At 39.5% G+C, this 15401-nt stretch overlaps 1 protein-coding gene across 1 annotated transcript in view; it reads right to left on the bottom strand.

Annotated features, from left to right (window-relative positions):
- nrm (neuromusculin) overlaps nt 1-15401 on the bottom strand; it is a 697165-nt gene that overhangs the window by 102504 nt on the left and 579260 nt on the right. The window contains exon 7 of the mRNA XM_074109606.1: nt 5605-5762. Coding sequence (XP_073965707.1) covers nt 5605-5762 — 158 coding nt within the window. The remainder of the gene's footprint in view (nt 1-5604; nt 5763-15401) is intronic.

Genomic DNA, 15401 nt, shown 5'->3' on the forward strand with positions numbered 1-15401 from the left:
CGGATCAAATTAGAGTTTCTAATATTTTAAAAAGTTACCAAATCTGCTGACTTTTAATTTTCTCTAAGTTTATTAACTCAATTCATTATGTTTTCTTTGGAAAGGGCTTTTAATATAAAAGTTGATTCCTTTTAAAAAAAACTAGGTACTTGAAAATCGACCTAGCGGTTATAGAACCTGACTTCGAAGCTTAAGGGTTCTGGCTTGATTCTCAGTGGTCAAACATTATGCACGCACAATATGAGCTTTTGGTAACTGATGTACGAAATTATACTTCGAATTTATCACGTTCGGTAAAGAAACCTTTTTATCCCAACCTATATACGTCTCACCGCTGGGCACAGGCCTCTTCTCACAATGGCCTTCCCCATGGACGTTCAGTTGCTTCAGTTGGAAGCGGCTTGCATCCACCGTAAACCCGCGGCTTTAACCAGGTCATCCGTCCATCTCGTTGGTGGACGTCCTATGCTGCACTTGCCGATGCGCGGTCTCCACTCGAGAACCTTTCTCCTTTCTCCATGCTAGTGAGTGAGTGAGTGAGTAGTGAGTGAGTATGAGTATGTTACTCCTTCACGCTGAAACGGCTTGACGGATTTGGATGAAAATTGGTATACATGTAGATAGCTGTACACCTGGAATAATAACATAGGCTACTTTTAATTCCGATACTCCTACGGGATAGGGATAGAATCTTGAAACAACAACCGCTGGGCTTAGAGTCATGAAATTTGACATTATTGTCTTCAATGTAGCGTCAATGAAAACCACAAATGTTCGGGAATTCCCAAGGGAGTTTTCAAATATCCCGAAATTTCAATTCAGCTGCTAGATTTGATGATTTAAGTGTGCAAAGCCGCGGGTAAACACTAGTAATAAATAAATATCATGGGACACTTCACACCAATTGCCCAAGTCCCAAATTAAGCAAAGCTGGTAGTAGGACCTCGTAGTTTTGCAGATGGTAGGACCTCGTGCAAGGTCCGGCCGGATTGCTACCACCATCTTGCTCGCAATCCTGCCGTGAAGCAGCAGTGCTTGCGCTGTTGTGTTTCGGCGTGGAGAGTAAGACAGCCGGTGAAATCACTGGCACTTGAGGTATCCCATCTTAGGCCTCTAGGTTGGCAACGCATCTTCAATACCCCTGGTGTTGCAGATGTTTATGGGCGGTGGTGATCTCTTACCATCAGGAGACCCACTTGCTCGCTTGCCATCCAGTTGTTAAAAAAAAAAAAAAACTTGTACTATATTATTATATAAGCTTCAATGGGACGGCAAGATATGAAGTCTTCGTATACGGCCTATTCTTCAGAGTTTTCTATCTCCCCCAAGCACTTTCAACGTAAAAACACAAACTATGTAAAGAACCTACTATATTTATTAATATTATGGCCACGTATTCAAAATACGGCGCAGTCAGGTTCCGCCTTTGATTATCGCGAGGAAGCCGGTGGGGATTCGTTATTCTACGTGATTCAGTTTAGGATAGATGGCGGCGGCGGCTGCCGTACACACATTTTAACGGGTGAAGCCAAATCTATACTATACATACTTATACTTACTTACTAATATTGTAAATGCGAAAGGGTGTTTGTCCGTCTTTCACGCCGTAACGGAGCGACGGATCGACGTTATTTTTGGCATAGAGATAGTTTATGGGCCCGAGAGTGGCATAGGCTAGGCTAGGGAATAGCGCGCGATAACCGAATACCACGCGGGCGGAGCCGCGGGCAAAAGCTAGTACAAATAAGATGAAACCAAACGAAAGTAATTGAAGAAGTGGGACATATATAGGCATTAGATGATGATAATTAATTTTGGTTTTACAAAAGTCCTATTTGTGTAAAACTTATTTTGTGTCGCCATTTGGCACAAACTGAGGCCGTATTGAGGCCCGGGCGCCCGCAATCACATTCACCGTCTCCTTCTACTCTTATCGTAAGACTGTGTGACAGAAAGAATTCAAAGCGATTGTAACTCAAGAGTGTGTTAAGCAATAAAGCTAGAAACACACTGACGCTACAGGCGGAGCGGTGCGGCGCGGAGGCGCTGTTGGGTGTAATATTCGAGCTAACGTAAAAGAGGGTACACAGAATACCGCGCCACGCTTATTTCCCGCGCGGTATTCTCTGTGCCCTTTTTAGGGTTCCGGGGCCAAAATGGCAAAAACGGAACCCTTATAGTTTCGCCATGTCTGTTTGTCTGTCTGTCGGCCCGTCCGCGGCTTTGCTCAGGGACTATCAATGCTAGAAAGCTGTAATTTTGCACGGGTATATATGTAAACTATGCCGACAAAATGGTACAATAAACAATTAAAAAAAGTTTTTTTTAGGGTACCTCCCATAGACGTAAAGTGGAGGTGTTTTTTTTTCATCCAATCCTATGGTGTGGGGTATCGTCGGATAGGTCTTTTAAAACCATTAGGGGTTTGCTTGTTTGTTTGGGTTTGGTTTTTCGATTCAGTGATTTGTTTGCAAAATATTCAACTTTAAAGTGCAAATTTTCATTAAAATCGAGCGCCCCCCCCCCTCTAAAATCTAAACCGGTGAGTGGAAAAATTTGAAAAAAATCAGGTTGGTAGTATATCAAACTTTGAAGAAAAACTATAACGGCTAAGTTTGCTTTCCGTATAAAATACCTAATGTATCAGGACTTGTATATATATAACTTGATTTTTTACGTAATGGCTACGGAACCCTATTTTGGGCGTGCACGACACGCTCTTGGCCGGTTTTTCATGTTAGCTCGAATATTACAACCGGTACCGCCTCCCGCGCCGCACCGCCCCGCCACCGTTCTCTGTGAGTTTCAAGCTTAAGAACTTTTCACACTGTTTAAGAAGGCGGCTTCTCGGCGGAGCGGGAACGCGGCGTGCACTCGGCGAGCACGCAGCGATATCCCCGCGATTATTCGCCGCTTGCGTGTGGCGTAAAACCTGTGTGTCACAAAGTCGGACAGACCGAGACGGACACACGTGAAAGGAGTAGGTCATGCAATTTTACTCCACCTTGATACAGTAATTATCATTATTATGATTACAAATGAGATCATTTGTAATCAAAGTTTATTGATAATTTGAGAGGTTGTTTAAATGCGATTTTTTCAGCTGAAATCGTTGTTCTTTTTCTCTTTCCTGGCCTGTGACAAGTTTAATTATTTCTATGGCTGCCGCTTTCAAGCAACGCAGTCTTAATGAAGACGAATTCGCGACCGTCTTTAAGTTAAATTAAGTGAAGGAATTTCACATTAGAGTTTGAAGATAACCTCGCGTTTAAGATTTGTTCGCCGACGGCCAGCTAAGGCCCATTTAACTCGAGGTAATTTAATGATTCAATCATTCCAAGGAAAACTTGGAAATTTAAGGTTTTCGAAAATTGTTTTAGTTACTAAATAACTTTCTGTTAAAATTTAAATTTTTGTAGAAGCTTTGTTGCTTACCTACTGGAGGGCTACTACGAAACTCGAAAATCGAAGTTTGTATTCTACTGTCCCTCTCACTCTCGTATTAAATAATATAAACGTCAGCGGGACAATACGATACGAACTTCGATTTTCGAGTTTCGTAGTAGCCCAGCTGTACTTTTTGTTGACCTACTTGCATTGTCAGCTAATTTACATTATGTATACCAAATTTCTAGTCCATCCGACCAATGGAAGTGGGTCAAATTGAGTGATGTCCCAATTAGGGTGAGTTGAATAAAAGCTTGTAAAATAGTAGATTGTACAACTAGAGCATAAAACTAGCCATTATACCCAAGATGTTCATATAGCCACCCGAGCCGGTACGACGAGGGTGAATAGACACGTTGAGGGGAAAATGGGTTTATTGAATGCTTTTAAAGGGTTTAATGACTCAAGGGTTCAATCACTCTGATTTTCACTTCGACTGCGAGGAAATGAAATAGCAACAGTGGAAACAATTGTTCACTTACTATGTACCTTTTATTTTTCATGCATTACTATTTAATTAGTTATTTTTAGAATGAATTATTTTGATTGATTTGAATTTTTTTTGTATTATTTAAAATAAAAAATATTAAATATATATATAAGTACTTAAAAAACTTTTTTGTTCGTGGCTGTTGACACCTGATTGGTCTTAGACAAAGATTTTACTTTATGCACTAGAGCATAAAAAGTCATTTTAAGTCGCCTAGATCGATAAACACGAACTTTATGAGCATGAGAAGTGACAAGGTGTACGGATGACCATAAGAGGATCGCTGGCGGCGGATGGATGCGAGGGTCTGAAGACAGTGTTGTGGCGCGCCATGGAAGAGGCCTATGTCCAGCAGTGGACTGCTGTAGGCTGATGATGATGATGACAATAATCTAGTAGTGACATCCGAGTAGTCCAGCCAGGATCGTCTCCGCAGGTCGGAACTCTTCAACGGTTAATAGCTTCGACTTGAAATTTGGTATGCAAATGTAGTTTGGGTGACAATGCAAGTACAATCAACAAAAGTACAGTCAGCTAAAAAAGCTTGTATTGAAAATGAAATTTTTATGGTTATGTTATTTTGAATGTACGAATACAACACTACATTTTATTGACAGCAAATCGATGTATCGTGTTTGACTTAAAGAGATATCAAAATTCAAAATTTAAAGGCCCCTCCGTACAAAGGAAGAACGTAAGGAAATTTCGCCCTCGTACCATGAGACAGCCATGCACCGCCATGTCCGATACACTTTAAGATTAAATTTTGAGGCTCAATAAATTAACATTTTACAAACATAGCTCAGTTATATGCGAGTAGGTAGAATCGAACCTTGGATAAACCTCCGTGGTCAGAGACATCCTGTATACAGTAAAGTCGCGTCTACATTATTATTGTTACTTTGGTAACATCGATCTTTTTAATCCCCGACGCAAGAAGAGGGGTGTTATAAGTTTGACCGCTATGTGTGGCTGTGTGTATGTGTATCTGTGTGTCTGTGTGAATCACCGTAGCTCTTAAACGGGTGGACCGATTTGGATGCGGTTTTTTTGAAAGCAGGTTTTCTAGCGATGGTTCGTAAACATGTTTTATCAGAATCGGTTTAGCCGTTTTTGAGATATTGAACTTTTTGTAGTTGATTGTACCAAGTGAGATAGATAGATTATCTATATAGTAAAATACATTGAAGAAAAAAAATATGAAAGAACATCGAATAGCATAATGTGTGGTGCATTGTGGATTTCTAGCCGACTGCCCGAAGGAGAGTTGTGTTTTTTCCATTTCTTTGGTCCTCGCTGTAGCTTAAACGGCTGGACGGATTTAACATGAGATATCATTTCGTCATAACTGTCGGAGTGACATAGTGTTTCAATACGGCGTCCGCGAAAACAAAATATGGCGGGGAAATGAAAAAAATGTATGTTGTATAGTAACAATTTATGGGTATCAAATGAAGCTAAGACCTAGCCCATACTGAATAAGTAAAATACAGAAGCCTCACTGCCGTACAAAAGTGACGTTTAGGCATAAGAATCGTGCATCCCTGTCCATCGCATAGCTCGTATTCACTCGCACGCGAGTGGAATAGCACACTCTAGGGGGCCCCAGACATCTACTTATAGTGGAAAATAAAATCGCGAAGTGAGCCGCGCCTGCTACCACTCACCTGTATAGTGTACCTCCGTGGGTCCAGCAGCGTGGTACCATTGTACCATTGCACCTTGGCAGCCGGCCGGGCGCCAGACACCACACACACCATGGTAAGGATGGTGCCCTTAGTGACGTGCTCGCCGACGCCGTAGATGTCGATTTTGTTGGGGGGCACTGTGGGGAAAAAGGGAGTTTGTTAATAAGTTTTTGGTAAAAAAAACATTTTTAATACAAGCTTTACTGGCGTTGTCACCCAAACTACATTTGCATACCAAATTTCAAGTCGATGCCATTAACCGCTGAAGAGTTCCGCCCTGTGGAGACGATCCTGGCCGACTTACCAGGATGTCACTACCAGATTATTGTATTGTCACGCAATTTACATAAGTATGTTAAATTTCAAGTCAATACGACTACTGGAAATTGGTCAAATTTTATTTGCAAGATTTGACTACATACAGACAGACAACGGGGCAGGTGAAACTAAATAAAAGCTTGTAATATAATTTCGTTTTCAACCAACTGTCTGAAGGGCAAATAAATAAATAGTTATTAGAACACACGCAAGTCACATAAACCCCCCCACCGCACAACCAGAGCTCATCTTCAGAGCAACACTAGCGTTCACTATCATCATCATCCCAGCCTATATACGTCCCACTGCTGGCACAGACCTCCTCAGAACAAGAGGGCTTGGGCCGTAGTCCACGCGGGCCAGTCGGATTGGGAACTTCACACGCACCATTGAATTGCTTCGCAGGTTTGTGCAGGTTTCCTCACGATGTTTTCCTTCACCGCAAAGCTCGTGGTAAATTTCAAATGTGATTCCGCACATGAATTTTGAAAAACTCAGAGGTGCGAGCCGGGGTTTGAACCCACGACCCTCTGCTTGAGAGGCGATAGGTCAAACCACTAGGCCACCACGGCGTTCACTATGCTACTACTGATTCATAGAGCTTATGGGAACGGAAGCAATACCATGCCCTCGGTACCGCTCTGCTTTCAGAGCATGACATGAGTGCGTGTGAGCTAACTTTGGGGGCGGCAGACGTGAGCTTGCCTTCGGAATCCAAAAGTTTAATGGTTACTTGACCTGAAATGTAAATTTCAGTTTTTTTATTTTATTTATGACGGTGGAAGCAGTCTACACTTCCACTGAACGTAGATAATAGTTAGTGTTTAGTTTTGTAACTAAGGGACCCCATACATCCCTGTATTATTATTATTATTATTTTTTGTATTTTTTTTTCTTTAATTGTATAATATAATATAGTTTTTAAGTATTCTATTTGTAATTATTTTATGTTGAAAAAATGACTTTCTGCCAAGTTTCTTGCGGCGCATTCTTCTTGGCAATGATGGTCTTTCCGAAAGCGCTGATAGTTTAAAAAATTACGTGTAAAAGTGCCCATTGCGGCCTATTTACTGAATAAATGATTTGATTTGATTTGATTACTCTAAACATTTCATAGAGAAGCACTTTACAAATCCAAGCCTTGCCTTACAAACCTTATGACCAACTTCCTTCCAAATCTATTATCCATTCCCTTCTACTTAACTCGTACCTGTCAAATTTCAAAGACAAAGACAAATGTACGAAAACACTTTTATGCACACTTATTGTATTTCCCGAACGAGGGTAGATTATTGTCTCCGATCCCGGACCAGAAATATCCCGCCTATTGCCGGGAATCCCACGGGACGGGAAAAAATGCTAGATCAGTAACTATTTTATGTCTTTCGGCTTCGAGATGTGTCGTGCTGCGTTTTATTCCGTTCCAGTAACTGGTTGATATTTAGAGAAGACAGTAGATATTTTATCACACTTTAATTTAACTTACAATATATTATATGATTGCTTGAATTACAATACAATACAATAACTCTTTATTGCACACCAACACATAGTAAGAAGAACAGAAAATACAGGTATATACACAGAGATTTGCCGAGGTAAGCAATAGGCGGCCTTATCGCTTGAGAGCGATACTTATAGTTTGTTTAGCCTCCTAAGTCCTCGCGTACTTTATAAAGGACCAATTAATACTAAGAATAACGGCCGAATGTACTTTATAAAGTACAAATTGTTCATTGAATAAAGAATTCTAAAATATTTGAAATAATATCCAAAATAACAAAGCAGGTCAACCGCGTCTAGGTCTTAAGCACTAAGTTTGTTAAAAAACGTCAGGAATCAAATGGAATTAATTGAACAGTTTATTTTACTTGTGACATGGTAAAATTGGTCTCATGGTGTGGTGATAAACAAAAAATAATATTTAGATAATTTATTGAATCAGGCGTTACTTTGCGGAGGTCTATATCAATGAACAATTACTGTGCTCACCCGCGATCTTATGATAGATAGGTCTATGCAGTTCCTTTACCTCGACACTCTAAGAACAAATCACACAAACCCAACTATCACCACCACCACCACTACCACACAACACTGACGCGATTCGCACTCAACCAGAGTCCATCCTCAGAACAAAACAACCGTTTACCATACTACCTGATCTTAGACCTGTCTACATCGTGTGTAACATCTGACATCTGATGGTTTGAGTCCAGCAGCAAAACCATTTGTTTACCATACTTCGTCATTAAAACGAATCCCGAGAAAAATCAGAATCAATCAGATCAGTAAAAAGTTAGCTTGCTCAGCCACCAGGGGAACCGCTGATACATACAATGCTTGAATATCATAGATATTATGGCCTTTGATGATTGATTATCATTATATTAGCCGTAGACAGTTGGACATAGGCCTCTCTTGTAGACTTCTAGTTGCTTCGGTTGGAAGAGGCCTGCATCCACGGTGAACCCGCAGTTAACCAAGTCCTACGCTGCGCTTGCCAATCCGCAATCATATCCAATCCGCAGTATGGTAATGATTGATGATGGTAAGTTCGTAAGCCAGTTATTCTTCCAGCTACTGGCTCAACTCAACACACCAAAGGCCCGTACATTATGACCCTTCTGCAACTCCCAGTAACTTCAGATGGGATTGTTCTACAGGGACCCGCGCTTGGCCAACTTTTTTATTTCCCATTAGATACGTATTCGACTGTCGGCAGATTTCCTACGTAGTTATTTTCCGAACTAGAGACTTGTTTCAGAACACACCATACGTTAGTCCATAGGTGTTGGAATTGATTGATAAGTAACTTGGGACGTGAAGTGTGGTCCTACTATTTTATGAGACAGTTTGCGAGTATGTCTGTCATCATCATCATCATCTGATGATGATTACGATACACCCAGCGTTTAGGTATACAGCATTTTGAACTCAACCAGAGCTCATCTTTAGAGCAACAGTTAACCATGCTATCAGATATTAGACAGTGTGCTGTAGTGGTTTGTGTGATTTGTGTGTGTTCTTACAGTGTGAAGATGGAGGAGCTGAATGAACACACATTTGTTGCGTAGACGTAGCTATCTGTCGTAGCTAGCTAGCCTGCATAGTAATTGTTCTAGTTCATTGATATAGCCCTCCGCATAGTAACGCTGATTCAATAAATTATTTAAACATCAAAGTTTCCTTCTTCAATAAAAACTATATTTAACCTTTTATTTCCTTTACAACTTGCTTCTTTATTGTTAAAAGATAAGGTTTAGAGAGACCGATAAATATGTATGAATCGAAAAGGAATTTTAGAGATACTCAATCGAGTCGCATACAAAATGTATGTAGACTTGTTTTAGCTTTATGAGCGTTTTATCTGTGTGTATACTCAAACCAAATAGAATGGTTCTATACATGGTTTGGATAGATATTTAACTAAAAACGTAAACAAACTTCAGCGGCCAGATTAAGTACCTACATTCAAGGTTTTTATACATTTCATAGTACTTAATACAAACTAGACTAGTGTATTTTAATACAGAAATGTTTAGATAATTGAATGGGGGAATTTCAATATTTAGGGCACCAATTGACGTTGTTTTGTTTACATTTAGTTTAATTCCTATCCAAACCAAGTATAGTCGTATAGTGCGAATCGGTCACTTATGTCTGTGTTTAGACAAATACTATGCCGCTATATTATTATTATATTAAATTAAAAAATATTATTTATAAATTCGCCGGAGTGGTGATGGCGACTGTATACATACTACTCATGTTTCCTACACATAATACTATAACTATATTGTTTTAGGTAGGTAGGTATTTTTTTTATGTGTCCTTGCACGAAACTATCACACTACTCTTATATACTACTAATTTACAACTATACCTAATACAAAAAAACACGTAAGTACGAGTACGCGAAAGTAAAAGGTGATCATCTCGCAAGACCAGCGAGCTAAAATCAAAACGTACGACACGAACGGCAGTGCCGCCTTGACTACAGAAAACTTAATCCACAGTGTAAGACTATGCTTAATCCTCCTTAAATTATCAGTGTGTGCGTGCGGCGGGTGCGTGCGTACCGGCGCCAACCGGCGCGCACGCATTTAAGCCGCGCGATTTACTTTTGTTTGTAGTGAACTTACTTCTCCTCTTTTGCTATGGTATCATGCCATGACTGTAATAGGAACTTGTAACTGACATTGACTGACTGAATGAATAAATAAACTAAACTAATAGTACATGGTGTCTTAAGGGCGGTAAATAAGGAATTACGAACGAGAGTCTATTAGAAGCCCGAAGTCGAAGACTGAGGGCTTTAATGAGTCGATGTTCGTAATTCTAGTACCGCCCGTGCGACATACAATGTTTTTCATCACATTTGCGAGTAAAGTTTTATATTTCTAAAAGAAAAAATATAATTAGCCCAAATATTGGCGATACCTTAGGCTGCGCTCTTGGCAGCGTCCCCCTCCCCCTCCCTCAGCATGATGAGCCGCGTGTGCATGTAGTCCTGCAGCAGCGCGCGCAGCAGCATCACTACGGGCACGGACTCATTTACCGACCACGGGCTTCATGACAAGCACATTAAGGTCGAGGGTTTTATTTGGGGGGTTGCAACCAAGGTAGCCTGCATGTTACGACACTGTTTACGAGCATGTGTGATGAAAATTAACTATCATGCACAGAATGTAAAGCGTATCAGCACCGTTTTTGACGCACCGTGCCTGACACGCTCCTCTTAAGGTCATAGTATACGTATACGGTGTGGTGAGTCGAGACCTTTACTAGCTCGTTCGGTAAGTTATAGTGAATTGTGCAAATAGAGGAAAATTGGAAGGAATAAACATAGGAGTATATCGTGGCTTGCCGTGGAGGTAACGGCCCATCATCGCGTTCGGCGTGTTTGGTTAGCTCAAGGTAGAAGTGAGAAGCGGGCTATAAGAAAATAATGTACGATCAGCCAAATTAATTTTCACACAACTTCTAACATAAAGCTCTTGTGAGATACATTCGTTTTTTTCTTTTCCCGCAATAATTACGCGTTCGGTTACGTGGGTGCACACTCACCGGGGTTCAGCTGAAAACCAGCGCTGCAGCTCTGGTTACAGGGCTACGGCACATGCTGAGCTGAGTCCTTTTGGCATCACACTACAGCACAATATCTCTTATTTTCCTCTCTTCTCCTATTTATGTTTTTACTGTGTTTTTGTTGTGATGTAGTGTGTTTTTCTTGTCAATAAATGTTGTGAGTTTGAGTTTGAAAGAATTACAAGATGTAACACACGATTCGGAACCCTAAAAACCGAAGTAGGTACATACTTAGAGAAAATTTCCAAGTAATGTGTAAAATGTAGCTTTATCGCTTCGCTAGTGGCGCCTCTATCCAATTTGTAAGCATTACTCTCTGACCCGACTAAATAATGGGGTGGGCGGGTCAATTACAAGGTCGTTGATTGGCCGGCCGGGCATACGCGCTACTGGCCCCACTAATTGAACCGAATCATTTTCCTGTTATGATTTATGAAAGCTTGTGATGGGAAAAATGTTAATGGAAAGATTTGGATCGCTGTTATTATTTTTCGTAATTAAAAATAGGCGCGCCAGTATGTAGTTGTTATGAAAGAAAATAGCATGAACTTGCACGTGTTTATGGTAAAACTGCACGTGCAATTTCTTTCTTTATTAAATGAATGATTATGACAGAGGTAAGGTTAACGTTTTAAACTTTCGTGATTTTCACTCATAGTCAAAATATCACCAACGGGACTTATCACGCTAACACACACGAGTAATATTTACCTCGACGTTTCAACTACATTACAGTGGCCGTGGTCACGAGTAGACTGAAGTGTGGGGTGTCAAGTCTGCCTAGCAGCGCGAGTCCTTCGAACTACCCGCACTTAATCACCAATAGTACCTGCATTCGTATCCCGAACTACCCGCACTTGGTCATTTTTATTTGTCACGCCATCACACCGACACACAACACTAACAACGTCCGATCGAAACGTAGAGGTAAATATTACTCGTGTGTGTTAGCGTGATAAGTCCCGTTGGTGGTATTTTGACTAGAGGTACTTAAGGTTGTTAGGAAATTATCACCCCTTAAAGCTGGAAACTATTGGATGTGGGCCGCTTCCAACCGAAGCAACAAGAAGTCTATGGGGGGGGGAGAGTACCTAGTATTTTAATATTCATAAGTGCCTGTTAGAGTAAATTTAATAAAAATATTTTGACTTTGAATTCTTTGATAATTTGTCAAGAATGGTCTCTGATGACGTTGCCTTATTATTCGTCATTTCCCATTCCTAATTTATAAGTCCATACAATATACTATAATGCGTCATCTACGGAAAAAAGCGCTTTGGTCCTTCGAGCCGGATATGTTCTTCATCAATCGTAAGGAGTACTACTTCGTAGTTTAGTTTTTGTTGTAGTTTTGTTTGCGTGATAAATATGTCACTCAGAAAAATAGCATACTTAGTTTATTTTTTGGTAGGTACCATAAATACAGTATTTCTTTAGAAAAAAATATAATGTAAATATGCATATTAGTTGGAAAAAATAATAATTGAACAATACATAAAAATAGTTATGTATTAAGTAAAACATCTGTTCTTTACAGAAATAGAACCCATTACTTCAATCTATAGTCAGGGTCTCAACCACGCCGTTTAAATTCATTTTTAAAAATCGCAAAACCTCAACAAATTTGCTATACCAAGCGAACGACAAATGGGCTTATTCCCAAACCCTTCGACATTGTATCGCGTAGTGTCGTATCGACCCCCGATACTGCAAGGTGGTAAAACTGCGGACCTCCATTAGTTTTAGTGTTGGGACACTTTATCGATGGTTCGTGCCGGTCGATAAGAAATTCCAGTTAGTTTCTAAGGGCTGTAGTTTTCTTGTTAGTGATTCTTATTGTTTCTTTAGGGTTCAGTGTTTATAGGGACTGTCCATGGAAGAGTTTTATTTAGACTATATTTTTGATTGTGTTCACTGATCACTACAATCTGGCCGTCTTCAAATCTGGGGTGAATGGGTATTTATTAAGCAAGCGTGCTCTATCTTAGTCTACATTTTCACTTACCATCCATCGTGATTGTGGTCAAATTCAAGCCTATTTATGTATAAAATACCGGCCAAGAGCGTGTCGGACGTGCCTAGGGTTCCGTAGCCATTACAAAAATTTCAAGTAATATTTAAAAATAAAAAAAAAATGTTTTTACTTTTATGCTAAAAATATTCAATAGGTAGGTACTCCTTCTAAACGGTTACTCAAACTTTCTAAGTTTATACAAAGAAAATACAAACTGAGACATGGTTGCACAGAAAAGCCGGAATTAAAGACCAGCGCTGGGAATCGAACCCAGGTCCTCAGCATTCCGTGCTGCGTTCCATACCCGATGTTTTTCCCCAAAACAGTTTTAAAATGATGATAAAACGTACTGTACCTATTTTTTCCTTTTATCAGTTTGCTGTTACTTAGAAAAGACTGTTATGAAGCGATAAGCTTCCGGAGGAGGTAAAAAAAATGAGGGCTATCGCGTATGAATGCGCCACTAGAGGCGCTAGTGTAGCGTGAGGTCTCCGAAATGTCAAATCTCATAGTTTTTGGGTGAGCTACGCGGGTTTATTTATAATTAGAACAGTTTTCTGAATACTTTGCAATATCTGAAACTAATTTTGGCAAATATGCGTTCCGGGGCAATGAATGTCTGTGTTTTGAGACAGTTTTGTCTTTCGGAAACCTTTGTCCTCCCTTTTTTCCGAACAAAACGGGGACTATACAACACTGTGGCATGTTCGATATTTTTATGGTAGGGTTTTAAGGTGTATTAAATATGATTTTAATCTAAACTTTGTTTTCACGCCCGTAATAATAGACTTTGAAAGCCATACTTAAAAACCTCACGCAACAGTGCGCCATCTAGTGAGACAAAAAACGACAGCTCATGGGACATGTTTTTAAGTCCAAAATGACTGTATGGTTGCATGAGCGATGTTTTTACAGCGTTAATGATTTTTTGGAATCATAATTTGGTACATTTTTTTTCTAAATAATTCATAACCGTTTATCATTATGATTAATTTGTAATTGTTAAAATTTTTGTAATGTAGTAATATCGTATATTTATATTGAGTGAAATTGACTTTGTTATAAAAAATAAATATTAAGATTTGCATGTTGTTCTCGTACGACTGACTGAATACTGTACCTTCTTGAAATACACCAATATCTTGTATTATGTTGGTTCTGTGTATTCTGGCAAATGAATCATTATTATTATTATTATAAAACCGTCTAGTGCTTGCCATAGTTTATAGAAACAAACAAATAAAGACATACATGACGCTAAATAGGTCCCCACTCAGCATAATGCCACGTAATTACGTGTAAAAGTGTCCATTGCGGCCTATTTACTGAATAAATTATTTGAAATTTGCTCCCTGAATCTTCCTTGAACGAACGTGAACCATCATGACGACTTTCTTAGGGGTGTTTAGTACCTAAGTCCTATTATAATGTACTGTATTACTGTTGATGCCCCAAATAAATAAAATAAAAATAAATAAAAATAAAATAATGGTGCGGTGGTGTTCCCTTTCCTTCCACACATCACTATCCACGTATTCAAGCTATCGACTTTATTCTCATATCTATCGATATATCCCCCACTTATTAGCAATATACTTCGGCAATTTATCGACCGGCTGCAAATTGCCCCCGGCCTAAGTGATGGTTTAAACCTTACAAAGCATGGCAGGGGTGAATTGTCAGCTCCTTGAGAAAATGACAGTGCTGGTGAACTATTAAAGGGATTTTGAGTTTAAAAAAAGATTGCTGCGACATTCTATGCGGTATAATTTAAGTGTTAAATAAGTTTCTGTTGTTTTTTTATTTTTGGTTGCAACCTTTTTTTATGGTTCCGGAGCCAAAATGGCAAAAACGGAACCCTTATAGTTTCGCCATGTCTGTCTGTCTGTCTGTATGCTATAAAGCTGTAATTTTGCACGAATATATATGTAAACTATGCCGACAAAATGGTACAATACAAAATAAAAAACATTTTTAGGGTACCTCCCATAGACGTGGGGTGATTTTTTTTTCTCATTCAACCCTATAGTGTGGGGTATCGTTGGATAGGTCTTTTAAAATTAGGGGTTTGCTAAGACGATTTTTCGATTCATTGATATTTTTGTGAAATATTCAACTTTAAAGTACAAATTTTCATTAAAATTGAGCGTCCCCCCCCCCCTCTAAAATGTAAATGAAAATCAGAACGAAACACGTGTCGTAACTCAAAATGTTCATCTACCGGACCACTACACCCTACTACGTTTCACAGTTAGCTTAGGCCTCCTCTCGAAATAAAAGGGATTGAAATGTTCAAAAAAGTTTTTTTTAATAATTTTGAACATTTTCAAATAACATTTTCTCGCACACCCAC

The sequence above is a fragment of the Choristoneura fumiferana genome, chromosome 29, assembly GCF_025370935.1.
Source record: "Choristoneura fumiferana chromosome 29, NRCan_CFum_1, whole genome shotgun sequence".
Taxonomy (NCBI): Eukaryota; Metazoa; Arthropoda; class Insecta; order Lepidoptera; family Tortricidae; genus Choristoneura; species Choristoneura fumiferana.